Source organism: Phyllostomus hastatus, unplaced genomic scaffold, assembly GCF_019186645.2.
Source record: "Phyllostomus hastatus isolate PE091 unplaced genomic scaffold, TTU_PhHast_1.1 phas_contig_151, whole genome shotgun sequence".
NCBI lineage: Eukaryota > Metazoa > Chordata > Mammalia > Chiroptera > Phyllostomidae > Phyllostomus > Phyllostomus hastatus.
The window spans coordinates 55,153-70,258 of NW_025333616.1; the positions used below are offsets into that span (position 1 = coordinate 55,153).

At 51.4% G+C, this 15,106-nt stretch overlaps 2 protein-coding genes and 1 long non-coding RNA gene across 6 annotated transcripts; 2 read left to right on the plus strand and 1 right to left on the minus strand.

Moving 5' to 3' along the window:
• The first annotated feature begins 95 nt into the window (after positions 1 to 95).
• On the plus strand, positions 96 to 4,784 carry LOC123813381 (class I histocompatibility antigen, B alpha chain-like). The gene is made up of 8 exons (XM_045830373.1): positions 96 to 256; positions 467 to 790; positions 946 to 1,218; positions 1,783 to 2,058; positions 2,156 to 2,260; positions 2,685 to 2,717; positions 2,828 to 2,875; positions 3,036 to 4,784. Exons 1-8 carry the CDS (start codon positions 193 to 195, stop codon positions 3,038 to 3,040), a joined length of 1,128 nt encoding a protein of 375 aa, XP_045686329.1. The 5' UTR covers positions 96 to 192; the 3' UTR covers positions 3,041 to 4,784.
• Positions 4,785 to 6,190: 1,406 nt separating this feature from the next.
• Positions 6,191 to 10,994, minus strand: LOC123813388. Of its 3 annotated transcripts, XR_006784750.1 has the most exons (5): positions 10,853 to 10,994; positions 10,458 to 10,694; positions 9,973 to 10,202; positions 7,678 to 9,729; positions 6,191 to 7,561 (listed from the first exon to the last, which is right to left on the minus strand). It is a non-coding gene; the product is annotated as an uncharacterized LOC123813388 (long non-coding RNA). The 3 variants fall into 3 exon arrangements; XR_006784749.1 differs by having other exon boundaries at positions 6,191 to 9,729; positions 9,973 to 10,154; XR_006784748.1 differs by having other exon boundaries at positions 6,191 to 9,729.
• Positions 10,046 to 13,836, plus strand: LOC123813384 (patr class I histocompatibility antigen, A-2 alpha chain-like). Of its 2 annotated transcripts, XR_006784746.1 has the most exons (8): positions 10,046 to 10,173; positions 10,430 to 10,714; positions 10,868 to 11,134; positions 11,674 to 11,949; positions 12,047 to 12,151; positions 12,582 to 12,614; positions 12,801 to 13,462; positions 13,598 to 13,836. XR_006784746.1 is itself a non-coding variant. In XM_045830379.1 (7 exons), exons 1-6 carry the CDS (start codon positions 10,095 to 10,097, stop codon positions 12,605 to 12,607), a joined length of 1,038 nt encoding a protein of 345 aa, XP_045686335.1. In that variant the 5' UTR covers positions 10,046 to 10,094; the 3' UTR covers positions 12,608 to 12,614; positions 12,801 to 13,836. The 2 variants fall into 2 exon arrangements, 1 of the variants encoding a protein (XP_045686335.1); XM_045830379.1 differs by having other exon boundaries at positions 12,801 to 13,836.
• The last annotated feature ends 1,270 nt before the right edge of the window (positions 13,837 to 15,106 follow it).

Sequence of the window (15,106 nt, forward strand, 5' to 3'; positions counted from 1 at the left end):
GGAGGGCTCAGGGCAAAGACCCAGTTTTCCCAGGCCTGGATACTCACGACGCTACCCCAGTTCTCACTCTCATTGGATGTCGAACTCTAGAGGAGCCAATCAATGTCACCGTGGACTAGAGCCGCCATTCGTTGTCACGTGAAGGGTATCAAGTCCTCACTGACAATCATAACTCCTGCACCGACATAGCACATGTGGCCTGGACTCCTGCTCCTGCTGCTCTCAGGGGCCCTGACCCTGACCGAGACCTGGGCCGGTGAGTGCGGGGTCCGGGGGGAACGGCCTCTGCGGGGCAGGAACCAGGGGACCCGGTGGGGGCGCAAGACTCGGGGAAGGCGCGTCTCCTGCACCCGCAGCCCAGACCCCAGACCCCCCACTCCCACCTCGGTCCCGCCCCTCTGCCTCTCCAGCGCCCACCTCTTAACCACCGCCCCCATATCCTTCCTCCGGGCACCTGCCCATACAGGCCTGACCAAGATCCCAGGACACGCGTCCTCCCCGCGCCCAGTGCCCCATACCCTGAGATATTGCAGCACCGCCATGTATGGACCGAACGTGTGGCAGTACCGGTACACCGTCGTCGGCTACGTGGACGACACGGAGATCATGGGGCTCGACAGCGATGCCCAGAACCCAAGGCTGGAGCCGCGGGTGACCTGGATGCAGCAGCCGTGGGTGGAACAAGAGAATCCAGATTTTTGGGAGGAACAGACGCAGGTCTTCAAGCACTATGAAGACGTATGGAAAGAGAAGATGGACCTGCGTGGCTACGCCTTCATCAGCGAAGTCGGTGAGCCAGGCGCGCCCGGGTCCGGTCATGAGTCCCATTCCCACGGACATGCCCAGGTGGCCCTCAGTCTCCGCTCCGAGCCTCACCTGGAGGCTGCGGTCCTGTGGGGGCCAGGCGGGGTTAAGTGAGCGGGGCTGACTTCGGGGTGGGGTCAGAGTTCTACACCTGGCAGGAAAACACTGGCTGCGTCCTGGGGTCCGACGGACGCTTCCTCCGAGGGTACAGTCAGTTCGCCTACGAGGGCGCCGACTACTACGCCCTGAACGAGAACCTGAGTTCCTGGACCACCGCCGACACGGCCCCCTGGATCGATAGGAACAGATTGCTGCGAGTCCCTGATGCGGACAGCGTGAGGACCTTCCTGGAGAGCAAGTGCGTGCGCTGGCTCCGCCTGTTCCTGGAGAAGGAGGAGACCCTGCTCCGAGCAGGTACCAGGGCGCGGGCCTCCCCAAGGAAAGGATCTGTGGGCTGAGGCGGCTTCCTACAAGGAGAGGAGGAAAATGGGGCAGTGTCAGAACCAAGCAACTGCCCCCTCTCCGCTCCCTGCACAGGAGAGGAAAGAGTCCCCCAGATCGCCTTATTCTGTGACTCACTGGCAGGCTCAGCTTTCTCTAAAGGACAATAAGAGACCCACCTCTCCCTGAAACACAACCACAGCGGTTCCCTCACCTGGTGCACCAGGACGCTCTCCCTGATTCTGGGGATGAGACCTTCTCTCCAGGCCTGACTGACTACAGGTTTCTGAGTCATCAGCCTCCACCTGAGTCTGTGTCTCCCCTTAGAGACCTGGACACGCCTACTCCAGGTTCCTACCAGGATTCTGGAAGTTTCTAAGGAATAGGAGATTATCCCATGTGCTTCTGTCCAGTCTGAGTGTTGCTCTCCCTTCCCCAACCCCTGCTGTCCTGTCCACTCTCATGGTGGTCACATGAGCACTGCTGGAGTGTCCCATGACCATGCAAAGTTCCTGAATTTTCTCACCCTCCCCTCAGACCCTCCAAAGACACATGTGACCCACCACCCCATCTCTGACCACGAGGTCACCCTGAGGTGCTGGGCCCTGGGCTTCTACCCTGCGGACATCACCCTGACCTGGCAGCTTGAAGGGGAGGACCTGACCCAGGACATGGAGCTTGTGGACACCAGGCCTGCTGGGGACGGGACCTTCCAGAAGTGGGCAGCTGTGGTTGTGCCCCCTGGAGAGGAGCACAGATACACGTGCCATGTGCAGCACCAGGGGCTGCCCGAGCCCCTGACCCTGAGATGGGGTGAGGAGGGGGTGTGGGCCCAGAGCCTCTCCTCAGGGTGTCCCTGAGCAGGGTCAGGACTCAGGCCTGAGTTTGACCTCTCACCTTCCCCTCACAGACCCCCCTTCTCAGACCACCATCATCATTGTGGGCGTCGCTGCTGCCCTGGGTCTTCTTGGAGCTGGGACTGCTGGAGTTATGCTGTGGAGGAGGAAGTGCTCAGGTGGGCAAGGGGCAGGGGCTGAGTTTCCTGTCCCCCTGGGGTTCAAGCCCAACTGGAAGTGTGCTCTGCCTCATTAATGGGCATTATATCCCCACACAGGTGCTTGCCCATCTGGGGCCTATTTCCTAACACTGACTCTTTAGTGAGGCCCATGGGAAAGTGAGGGACACATTTATCACCTGATGATTCTAGCAATGGGGACTGGTTCCCAGCTGTCACGGGTCAGAGGGGAAGGTCCCTGCTGAGGACAGACATCCTGATGGGCAGTTGGTCCAGTCCCTGCACATGTACTTCCCATGTACTTCCTGATCCTACACTGGGTGTTGAGTTCTGGATCTTTCCCCTGTGCTTCAGGAGTGTGGGGCTCCTTTAGGTGGGACCCAGCCTTCCCCCTGACTTCTCACAGAACATTTTCTTCCCACAGACAGAGGCAGGAAGAGCTACGCTCAGGCTGCCTGTAAGTCTGGGTGTTGGGGAGGTGACATCTGGGACCCTTGGGGGAGTGTGGGCTGGAGTCTGTGAAGGGGGCTCCCCCACCCCATAACTCTGCTGTTGTGTCTTCCCCAGACAGCAAAAGGGCCCAGGGCTCTGATGTGTCTCCTACAGCTCCTAAGGGTGAGACCCTGAGGGCAGGAAGTGGAGGGTATTTGGACAGAGGAGGGTATTTGTTTTGGGGACTCTGAGAGTGGGACATTTTGAGCATGAGGTGGGCTGTGGGAGAATGTGACACTTCTGACACTGACCTGAATTTGTTCATAACAACTTTCTTTCCCAGCATGACAGAGCTGCCTTGTCCGGGTTTGATGCTAAATAGCCATTGCAGCCTCCCCTTGGGACTTTAAGGATCCCTGTCTGCTATTTCCACAACAAGTATCTGAACATGTCTGTATTATATTAAATTTAGCTATATATATATATATATATATATATATATATATATGAATTAAACAGAAGTGATTTAGATTAAAAGCTCCAAGGTGCATTGTTTCTGGTAGGTGTTATTCTATCTACACCTTTACCTGTTTGTTAAGCTGTTCTAAGTCACTTTAAATTCATAAACTTTACCATGAGGTGTGGAGACAACCCAGGAGGGACAGACTGTGTGACACGTGACAAGGGGACATCACGGCTCCCCAGTGATGTTCCCTGTGACCACCCGTGCTCCATGCACCATTCAGGGTTTCTTCCCATACATTCAAATGTACCTTCTGGACCCTGGCTGTGGCTGGTTTAGTCCCCTGATTCTAAATGAGTGCTGCTTTGTAGCTTAGGAGTTTTGCCACGCTTCCAGGCCCCCCTGGTATAGACCTCAGGGGTGTCCCTGTGAGCATCAGAGAGCTGACCAATGAGAAAGTGAGGAACACCTGCTTAAGGCAGGAATTGTTCCATTGTCCACTGTCCTTAACCCACTGCAGACACTGCTCTCATTCTGCGGACGCTGAGTCCTGGAAGGTCATGGCCAAGGAGACGAAGTCCTTAGTGGCTTCCTCTGAGAGTTCCTCCCCAACAGAGAGCCCTCAGGCCACAGGATCAGTCTGGCTACTCAACTGAGAACAGAATCAGGAGACAAGGGACCAGCGAGGCAGGAGGGAAAGGTGTGGGGAAGCTCCCATGGTTCCAGGCTGCAGGTGCTGGGTGTTCTGATGGGGCTGTGAGTGGTGGAAACAGTGGGAAGGGACTGGACACTGAAGGCATTTGGTAGATTTCACAGCATTTCCTAATGATTAAATCTGGGGTGTGAGAAAGGAGTCAAGGATGGTACCCCACATTTGTATTCTGCCAGCAGAAAGATGGGATTATATCAGCAGAGATGGGTAGACTCTGTAGGAGCATGTGTGGGGACGGGGGTGGTATTTCAAATGTTCAGCTGAAGAGAAGGTCAAGGTGAGATGTGTGATAGACACACCAGTGAGGTGTCAGGTTGGTCAGATGAGTGTGGGGACGTTGAGGAGAAATGTCTGGGCTGGAGACACAGACGTGGAGGTGATGCTACGAGAATGACATTTAAATCTGTGAGTGTGGATCAGGCCACCAAGGGAGCCAGGACTGTAGAGGAATGGACAAGGACCAGACACTGCACCCACCTGTCGTCACCGTGGGGACGTTCATCCTGGTGACTCCCCAGGTTGGTGGTGGCCAGGTCTCCCCATTACACATTCATGATTTGGTGTTTGTCATTCATCAGTAATTTACAGGGAGATACTCTGAGATTGTCTGCTGTGCTCTTCACCACTTCTACACTCACCCTCCTTAGCCCCTCTCATACCTTCCACCCAAGTCAGTGAAAATATGACAGTTGTCCTGTATCAGCCCTGGACACTTATGAGTAGGGTGTGAAGTACAGCACATGGAAAGTAGGAAGTAATATTGTTCTGACTTTGTTTGGTGTCCAATGGGTACTAGACTTTTCGGGGAGATTGCTTAATAAGCTATGTAAATGTGTAATCATGGAGTTTCATGGAGGAAAGTAATATAACATTGTATCTTGGCTGTAGTTAAAAAATAAAAAATCTCATGGACACGGACAACAGTGTGGTAATTGGGGTTGGGGGGTTGTATTCATGGTTTGGGGGATAAAGGCTGGTGGAAAAAACAAATGAAAAAAAATATTTGTGAGTTGAAAAAAGTCATAATTTGGACTTTATGCCCAACATTTTGACAGCAGCAATGAGAAGAAATTTGTGTATTTGGTAACAAGCCCACAAGCCATCCTCGTCTCAGCCAAATTTGGATCCACACAAATCAGTGATGAGCTAGGGCCCTGACTGGAGAAAGGACTTCAATCCACATTTAAATGTTTTCTTCTTCTGGGGAAGGAAAGGTGGTTTATGTGTCGTCATATGACATGAAAGGTGCAGCGTTTTCTCTACTGTGGGGGAAAGTCAAGCGGGAAATGAGGAAGTGACTCTCAGCTCAACATCATGAAAACCTTGGAATGCTCACTCTGCCATGATTCCCCTGAGTGATTTCTGGAACAAATAATGGGACCAACATTTTGTAATTTAAACATAAAAGGACTTATATGCAGATTATTGGGGTCTCACTTTCGTTCAGGAAAAGCCACTTAACAGACCTGAGGTGTGAGCAGGGAGAGCTGTGGGACTAGAGCCCACAGGGAGACCATCCCCGGGTCACTGGGGATGAGCAGTGAGGTTCCCTTAGGTCTCTGAGTGTGTAAGGCTGCCACACAGGCCTCCCCTGAGCTTCTCAGGTTACTATGTGGCCCCTTTCCTTCCACATGCCCCCCTTTTGGTCATAAACCAACCAAAGCACGCATTGCTGACCAAGCCTTTGGGTGGGTAGGAGGCCCCACAATGCTGGGAAGTCTCACTCCTGGGCCATCTCAGAGTCAGGTCTGTCTGGCTGAACAGGACGGACCAATGGGAACAGGGCCAGACTATAACCCCAGATGGAAATGAAGGTCCAACTGTTACTATTCAGAAAAGGCAGGGAAATGAGAGGCAGTCAGAGCCTCCATGCCCTTGTTTGTGAATGTTCTGGATCATTTCCAGTTTTCGAGCTGCCATGACCTTAGTCTTTTTGCAGCTGGTCGTAAGTTCTGTTTTTCTGCCTCTAGTGTAACATTTACACACCAGGGACAGCAGTAACTGTACTAAACCCACAATACCGATTAGGAACAGAAAACATCTAATATTAGACAAGGAAGCGTCTGAGGGGAACAGGCATCCCAGACACCAAAACCCTATGCATGTATCATCAGAAGTTTTATTAACTTAATAATATGTCTTCCTTCCTGGTCCACTGTCCTTTCTACCTTGTGTGTTATGGTTGTCTGGATGAATGAAGACTGTTACTATTTCATGATTCGGAAGTCATAATTTTCCTTCTGGCATAGTTTCCATAGAAATGACCTCATGGGAAGGATTAGGTTCAATTCCCCAATACACTGTATATCCAGTATCAATAATTTCATAAATTTTATTAACCTCAGGCAAAGTTATTTTGCCTATACTTTTAGTGTTACACCACATTCCAGTAGTATTTAACATAAAGAGGGTGTTATTACAATAAAAATCACTTAGTATAACAGAATCCTATATCCCTCCCAACAAAAACAACCCTTTTCCATATACCAGATACTGGTATTTGCTGGGGAAGAAACAACAGGCCCAGACTGGGTAAATTCAGTATTCCCTATAAATTGGGGCGTGACTATTACCTTCTCAATGTTTACAATTACACAGTGAGATGGGTCCCCATTATTTATTTTAATAAACGTGGTACATTACATCCTGCAGGAAGTATCCCGTGTTGGCGAGGATGGTCCCTAGGCCAGCTGTGGAATACTGAGGACCTGAGCTGAGCACCTCACCAACGTGCCTGGGCTTTTAACACACTACATGGTAGCTTGCCTTTCCCATCCAAATTTTCCAAAATCCAAGGGGACCATATGAGTCCCATGACTGTCTGGCCTGGACTCTTGCACCCATTCCAGGGGCCACGGTTTCCTAGCCACTTCAAACTGTGTCTGCCTCAGCTCTGACAACAGGCCTGTGGAGTTCGGGTGCAGGCAGGTCCCACTGCTGGGTCTGGGCCTGAGTTTCTATAGTCTGTCCAGTCTGTCCATCCATGGAGCTCAGGCCTCACTGTCCTTCTGTGCCGCTTCCCACGCTTTTCCTGCTTCAGGAACAGCACTCCCTCTACAGGACACACTTTAGGTAAAGGGTCTTTTTCTAACGAATGACGTTCTTCATTGACTTCAAGTTCAGCTTCTCCCAGAACACCAAGGCCAGCCCCTCATCCTCCAAGTACCCTCTTTTATTTCCTTTAGAGGGCGAGTAGGGTTGGATCCACCAGGGATGTTGTTGCCATTGGGCAGCCATGGCCAGGGAGCAGCTGGGGTGCACTGAATACGCCCAGAACTGTTGAGTTTCCCACCCACAGTTAAATGGATAGAGGTAACCCCAAAATGAACTAGAGTTTGAATGTTCCATAAAGCTTCCCACAAGTGTCCAGGACTCAGGAGAGTGGGGTATTTACAGATATAGCTGCCCAACAAGTCATAACAATAATTTTTGAAATGGGGAGCCATTGATTTTTTTCTTGTTTCACAGACATGCAGCCACAGGCACAAGGCTGGTGAGTCCAAGGACCAGACACACTGTGACAGAGAGAGTCAGTCACTGCCAGCCTTTCCCACCACATGCAGGTGTTTCTGTTAGCTCTTCATCACCCGTTGCTGTAGCTACACAACACTCACCTAGGTGGTGGGTCCATATGTGATTCCAGCAGGGGAATTATCAGGGACGTGTTCTTGGAGGAATTTCCCCTAGATGGGTCCTTTATGAAAGACATATACAGGAAAAATGTACCAAAGCTTATAATGATAGAAGGAGAAGCCCAATGTGTGGGCAACAAAGCATTAACTTCATTATCATAACGAATAATTACAATACCATTGTCTAGTAGGTGGAAAAGATGAGCAGGTACCCAAGTTAAGTTTTCTGTGTCTAAGAAGAAAGCGGGTCTGGATAGATGGCACTGTTTCCATGAGGAAGCCATGAGGAGGATAATAACAATACAAATTCATCTTATGTGCATTCCGTCAACAGCAGCATCAATTTGTGAGCCTACAGGCCCCATTGCTGTGCTGGGACAGCTGTCTGCTTGCCTGGTCGGTGGCTTCTTGCCCTTGAAAAGTCCTTGATCCCCAGGGTAGGTGGAGGCGAGTGTAAGGGAAAGGGCAGATCTCCATGAACTATCAGGCGCCTTTTTAAAATGAGAAATGTGAACCCAGGAGTTAACTCCTTTGAGTTGGGCTGCACGTGGGTTAGTTAGTAGTACCTGGTAAGGTCCCTCCAATGAGGCTGGAGAGAGTCCTTTATTTGATGTCTCTTCCAACAGACCAAATCTCCAGGTTGTAAGCCATGATCTTTGAAATCTGTGTCTCCTGGGAGGACAGCGTGAAATGAATTGGTTAATAATTTATCAGTGTTTTTAAGCTGGTTAATAAGTCCCTGAAAGTGGTGTAGAAGGTCTCCTTTCAGCAAAATTGTTCTCTGTGCCCCTTCATCCAGATGCACAGGGCGGCCAGAGACCAATCCCGAAGGAGAAGGTTCACGTTCACCAAAGGGTGTGGCTCTCAGGTTGAGTTGCACTCTAGGGAGAGCTTCTGTCCAGGGCAGAGTGAAGGCTTCTGAAGTTCTGTCCAGTTGAATTTTGATGTCCCATTGGTTTGTCCCCCAGTCCAGAGGGCGGGGGTGAGGGGCACAGCGAAAGTGCTGCAGAAGGGGCCAAAGGTTGCAGGTGGATTTTGTGGCTTGCCCAGTGAAATGAGTCCTCAGTCATGATATAACTCAGAGGGAATTCCCCTGTTGAAAAGTTATTCTTTCTAACAAGAATTGCCAGTTGTTAAGGCTGCCACTCTCCTGCAAGGCAACACCTCAACCCAGTGAGAAAACATACAAGTCATCACTCATGTACATTTGTGTCCCTGACACGGTGGCAATATGGATGAAATACCAAACATCACGTGGACCCACAGGAGTGGGAAATGTCCTTGGGACCCAGGGAGTGGGTCCCTGGGCTGCACTTTGGACAGATAGGACATCTGCTGTCCTCCTCATGAGCTACAGCAGAAGGTCTCCAGTGACATCGTTCCCTCCATGAAACCAACTTCCCAGGACCCCAGTGTACAGGGGTCATGTACAGGTTCAAGTGCAGGGAGTCGGGCCCCTACAGGTAAGATAGGTTGTGACTGGGTCCAACCCACATTTCTCTGTCTGGGTCAATGTTTCCCTCTTTTCGTTGCATATTCTCCTTTCCCCCTCCTTAGCTGTCTGTTGAAACTGTAAAAGATAATCCCTTATTGACTTAATAGAATTCAGGGAACATTTTTGGGCCTGCATTTGTCTGTGCAAAGCCACCTGCCCAGCTACAGTATCAGCAAAATGACTTCCTTTCCCTTCCATGGTGGCAGTGGAATGCCCCAGAATTTTGACAATGGCCCATCGTTTTGGGTCCTGTGTGGCGTCTAATAATTCTCCAACCAGTCTTCCATTTGTTTGTGGGCTGCCCTGAGGAAGTGAGGAGGCCTCCCCACTTCCCCATCATCCACAGTCACAGATACACCAGGTACACACGACTCTCAGGGTAAACATTGGCTACTGGATCTTCGTCCAGGTGACAAGCCGGAGTTAGAGCAGTGAGTTCAGCATGCTGGGCAGATTTCATTTCCAGTCAGTGAGAGCTCTCAATTATGTCCACCAGGGAAGTTACTGCATGTCCCTCTCAGTAATGTCCCTGCTCATCTCTCAGATAAGATCCCTCTGTAACCAAGTTAAAGCAGCAGTATTAATAGGAGATTCCTGTACATCACTCCTAGAAACCAGTAGGTGGTCAGTCAGCACAACACAACTGTCTTCATGCTGCGAAGAGGGTAACAGGTGCAGGGTTAAGGTGATCACACCGAGTTCAAGTGGTATCAGGTGCAGAGAGCGGGACACTTCCTAAGAAGCCAAATGGACAACACAAACGTGTTCAGTGGGATGAGAGGTCAGTGAACAGTCAACGGAATTAGTAAAAAAAAATAAAAATAGTTAAAGAGGGGCCTTTAACTTATTTTTATTCTGTTTATGCAACCCGGCTGCACCAGACCGGACCTGCAGCGGGAAAGACTTCTTCTCCAGGTTTACCCAAAGCCCGGAACAAAGCCAGGCGTGGACCCTCCCCGGCGCAGCCCGAGTTCTCACTCCCATTGGATGTCCGAACTAGCCAATCAGCGCCAGAGCGGATAAGGTGACCAGGACCCTTCCAGACCGTTGGTCTGCGTCATGGGGCCCGGACCCTTCCTTCTTTTCCTGCTGCTGCTGTCATGGGGCCCGGAGCCCTCCTTCTCCTTCTCCTCCTGCTGCTGCTGTCCGGGACTCTGGCGCTGACCCAGAAATGGACCCGTGAGTGCGGGGTCGGGAGGGAACAGCCTCTGCGGGGCAGGAGCAAGGGGATCCCGGAGGCGCAGGATGCGGGGATGGTGCCTCTGCAGCACCGCCGGCCCAGGCCCCAGGCCCCAGACCCGGGACTCCCGCCTCGCCCAAGCTCCTCCCCATTTCCCGCCCAATCCCCTCAACCACCGCCCAAGTTTCAGACCCCAGGGCGCAGCCCCCACCGGCCCCACTGTGAACCCGGGACCTGCGTCCTCCCCGCCCCCAGGCCCCCACACCCTGGGATATTTCTGCACCTCCACGTCCGGACCCGGCCGCGGGAAGAACCGGTACGTCGTCGTCATCTACCTGGACGACACGGAGGTCTTGCGGTTCGACAGCGACCCCGAGAAGCAGAGGCTGGAGCCACGGGTGCAGTGGCTGGAGCAGCCGTGGATGGAGCAGGAAGGCGCAAAATTTTGGGAGGAGCAGACGCGGGAGATGAAGCACAACGAACAGCGGAGCAGAGCGAACCTGAACAAGCTGCGCGCCCACTACAACCAGAGCGAGGACGGTGAGCCACGCGCGCCCCGGGGCTCGCGGACGAACCCCATCCTCACAGACGGGCTGGGATCGCCGGAGTCCCGGGGTCCCAGTTACCCTGAGGCTGCTGCAGGGTGGGGCCGGGCGGGACTAAGTGGGTGGGGCTGACCTTGGGCTGCGTCAGTGTCTCACACCTTCCAGGAAATGACCGGCTGCGTAGTGGGGTCCGAGGGTAACTTGCTCCGAGGGTTCAGTCAGTTCGCCTACGACGGCACCGAGTGCATCACCCTGAACCAGGACATGCGCTCCTGGACCACGGCCCCCCAGGTCACCTTGCGTGAGTTGGTGCTGGTCCCTGATGTGGATGTCAGGAGATACTTCCTGCAGGACACGTGCGTGCGCCGGCTTCAGCTGCTCCTGGAGAAGGGGAAGGAGAAGCTGCTCCGAGCAGGTACCAGGGCGATGGCCTCCCCAAAGAGGGAATCCATCGGCGGGGGAAACTTTCCTACAAGGAGAGGAGGAAAATGGATCAGTATCAGAATCCTCGTCTTGGTCAGGAGAGAGAAGAGTCCCCCCAGGCTTCCTCATCTTACGACTGTGTAAATGTAACTACTATTTAACTGTTAGAGAGTTGAAATTACATTCCGCCCTTTGAAGGCAACTGAGAGGCTGATGTGACCCCTGTGAAAATGAGTTTGACACCCCTGCAGCACCTGGTGCACCAGGAGCTCTCCCTGGTTCTGGGGCTGAGATCCTCTCTGGAAGCTTGACTCCAGCTTTTGTTGGTCATTTTGTTGGTCAATCTCTGAGTCTGATTCTCAACTTAGAGACCTGGACAGTCCTATTTTAGGTTCTCTGCCTGATTCTTGAACTTTCCAGGAAATAGGAGATTATCTCAAATGTCTCTGTCTAGGCTGGTGTCAGGGTGGTGCCATGCTGGAATGTCCCATGACCATGCAGAGTTCCTGAATTTTCTCACCCTTCCCTCAGACCCTCCAAAGACACACGTGACCCACCACACCATCTCTGACCATGAGGTCACCTTGAAGTGCTGGGCCCTGGGCTTCTACCCTGCGGACATCACCCTGACCTGGCAGCATGACAGGAAGGACCTGACCCAGGACATGGAGCTGGTGGAGACCAGGCCTGCAGGGGATGGGACCTTCCAGAAGTGGGCAGCTGTGGTCGTGCCCCCTGGAGAGGAGCACAGATACACATGCCATGTGCAGCACCCGGGGCTGCCTGAGCCCCTGACCCTGAGATGGGGTGAGGAGGGGGTGTGAGCACAGAGCCTCTCCTCAGGGCATCCCTGAGCAGGGTCAGGACTCAGGCCTGAAGCTGACCTCTCACCCTCCCCTTGCAGACCCCCCTCCTCAGACCACCATCACCATTGTGGGCATCACTGCTGCCCTGGGTCTCCTTGGAGCTGTGGTCACTGGAGCTGTGCTGTGGAGGAGGAAGTGCTCAGGTGGGCAAGGGGTGGGGCTGAGTTTCCTGTCCCTCTGGGGGTCAAGCCCAGGTGGAAGTGTGCTCTGCCTCCTCAATGGGCATTATATCCCCACACAGGTGCTTGCCCATCTGGGGTCTGTTTCCTAACACTGACTCTAGTGAGGCCCGTGGGAAAGTTTGGGACACATTTATCACCTGATGGTTCTAGTGATGGGGACTGATTCCCAGCTTTCACAGGTCAGAGGGGAAGGTCCCTGCTGAGGACAGATGTCCAGAGAGGCATTTGGTCCAGTTCCCACATATGTACTTTCCCCATATTTCCTGATCCTACCCTGGGTGTTCATTCACAGTTCTGGAAACTTCCCTGCGCTTCATGAGTATGGGGCTCCTTTAGGGTCACGGGACCCAGCCTTCCCCCTGACTTCTCACAGAACATTTCCTTCCCACAGGCAGAGGCAGGGGGAGCTACACTTAGGCTGCCTGTAAGTCTGGGTGTTGGGCAGGTGATGTGGGACCCTTGGGGGAGTGTGGGCTGAGTGCAGAAGGTGGGGGCATTGACAGGTTTTGGGGATTCTCAGAGTGGGACATTGGGAGCATGGGGTGGCTGTGGGAGAATGTGACACTTGTGAGACTGACCTGAGTTTGTTGTTGACAACTTTCTTTCCTAGCATATCAAAGATGCTTTCCACGGAAGTTGGTGTAAATCCATCATTGCAGCCTCCCCTTGAGACTTGAAGGATCCCTGACTGCTGTTTCTGCAACCAGCATCAGAAACTGTCTGCATCCTTATCAGCACCAGTGAGGAGTGGGTCACCAGGCCACCCTCCCCACAGGGACCTGTGTCCTCTCCCCTGGGGACTGTTGTGTCGTAGCCAAGTTGGGGTGAGGCCACCCCATCCTGGTCATTCCTCATCTGGGTTATCTGTGTTGCTATTTTGTCCAAGGAGAACCTTGTCCCACCAGGACCTGGGATCCCTGGGACTTCAGCATCACCCGAGCCTTGTGTTAGCTCCAGGACTGTGCTCAGTGAGTGCCTCATGGGGCCGCGTCAGCCTGGGCTCAGGCCTGGGTCTGTCCTGCAGCCCCCATCTTTTGAGTACATGTGGTTTCTTTGACTTTGTAGATATTGTTTGTACCTTTTCTAACTATTTAAAAATCAAGTTATTTGGGTATTTACATTAAATGATAGGGATGTATCTTTTTATTAAATGTATTGGGGTGCATTGGTTAAGAGGATCATGTAGGTTTCAGGTGCACATTTCTATCATACAGGATCTGTACATTGCACTGTGTGCCCACCACCCAGAGTCAAACCATCTTCCCTCACCAGGTATGAGACCCCTCCTCCCCCAACCCCCTCCCCTCTGGGAACCAGCACACTGCTGTCTGAGTTTCAGTTTTATGTCCCACACGTGGGTGAAATGCTAATAGTTCTTAGCATTTCTTTTTTGTTGTTGTTTTTCAGATTGTATTTATTTATTTTTAGAGAGCAGGGAAGCCAGGGAGAAAGAGAAGGAGAGAAACATGGATGTGCAAGATAAACATCAAGATAGGTTGCCTCAGGCATGCTGCCAATCGGGACGAGGCCCGAAACCCAGGCCTGTGCCCTCACCAGGAACTGAACTGGAGCCTTTTCAGTTTGTGGGACAATACCCATCCCACTTAGCTCTACCAGTCACCTTCCATTAAAAACAAACAAACAAACAAAAAAAAAAAAAACGCAGTATCCTCCCGGCTTAATCGCTTCATTGGAGTGTCATCCCCTATGTCAATAGGCTGTGCATGCAGATCCCCGTCAGGACACATACCGAGGATGGAGTAGCAAGCCCAGGTCAGGGCGCCTTGGGAGGCAACTGAGCGATGTTTCTCTCCAATATCAGTCTTTCTCTCTCACTTGCTTCTTTTCTCTCTCTCTCTCTCTGAAATCAAGGAAAAAAATGTCCTCTAGTGAGAATTTAAACAAAAAATACATTCCAGAGAATCAGCTGATGATTACAGTATTTTGCCATGTATAACATGCACCGACATTTTTGGCCCAAACATTCAGGAAAGAAATGTTCATTTTAATTTTTAATACAATTATTTATTTATATTTAGATGCTTTTTTTTTGTATGATAAAGGAATTTGAGCATTGTTTTGGTCATATGGTATTATATTGCATATGGATATCGCTATTGCTTTCCAGAGTTACACTTTTAACACACTCGCATAAATAAAAGAATTAGCCCTGGCTGGTGTGGCTCAGTGGATTGAGTGTGGGCTGCAAACCAAAGCATCACAGGTTCGATTCCCAGTCAGGGCACATGCCTGGGTTGCAGGCCATGGCCCCCAGCAACCGCACATTGATGTTTCTCTCCCTCCCTTCCCTTTCTAAAAATAAGTAAAATTTTTTAAAAAGAGAATTAAAAACATTTTGTCCTGGCTGGCGTGACTCAGTGGACTTAGGGCCGGCCTGCAAACCCAAGGATAGCCATTGGATTCCCAGTCTGGGACACTTGCCTGGGTTGCAGACCAGATCCCCAGTAGGGGGCGTGCGAGAGGCAACCACACATTAAAGTTTATCTCCCTCTCTCCTTCCCTTCCCCTCCCTCTAAAGAATAAATAAAATATATATGTTTTAAATGCTCCTCCTGCCTTAGCTGGTGTTGCTCCGTGGATTGAGTACCATCCAGAGAACCAAAGGGACATTGGATTCCCAGTCTGGGACACTTGCCTGGGTTGCAGGCCAGGTTCCCAATAGGGGGCGTGCCAGAGGCAACCACACATTAATGTTGCCCTCTCTCTAAAAATAAAATCGTTTTTTAAAATGTTCCTCCTCCATATTTGTGTGAGGCTGTATATTCCTTCATATACTGCAACTAAAAATAAATTGAATGCAGAACAAATATGAAAATCTAGCGGACTTCTAATTTTACAGACAAAAACTGCAACTTAACAAAAATATAAAATGTAAGCAGATCCACTCTTCTCACT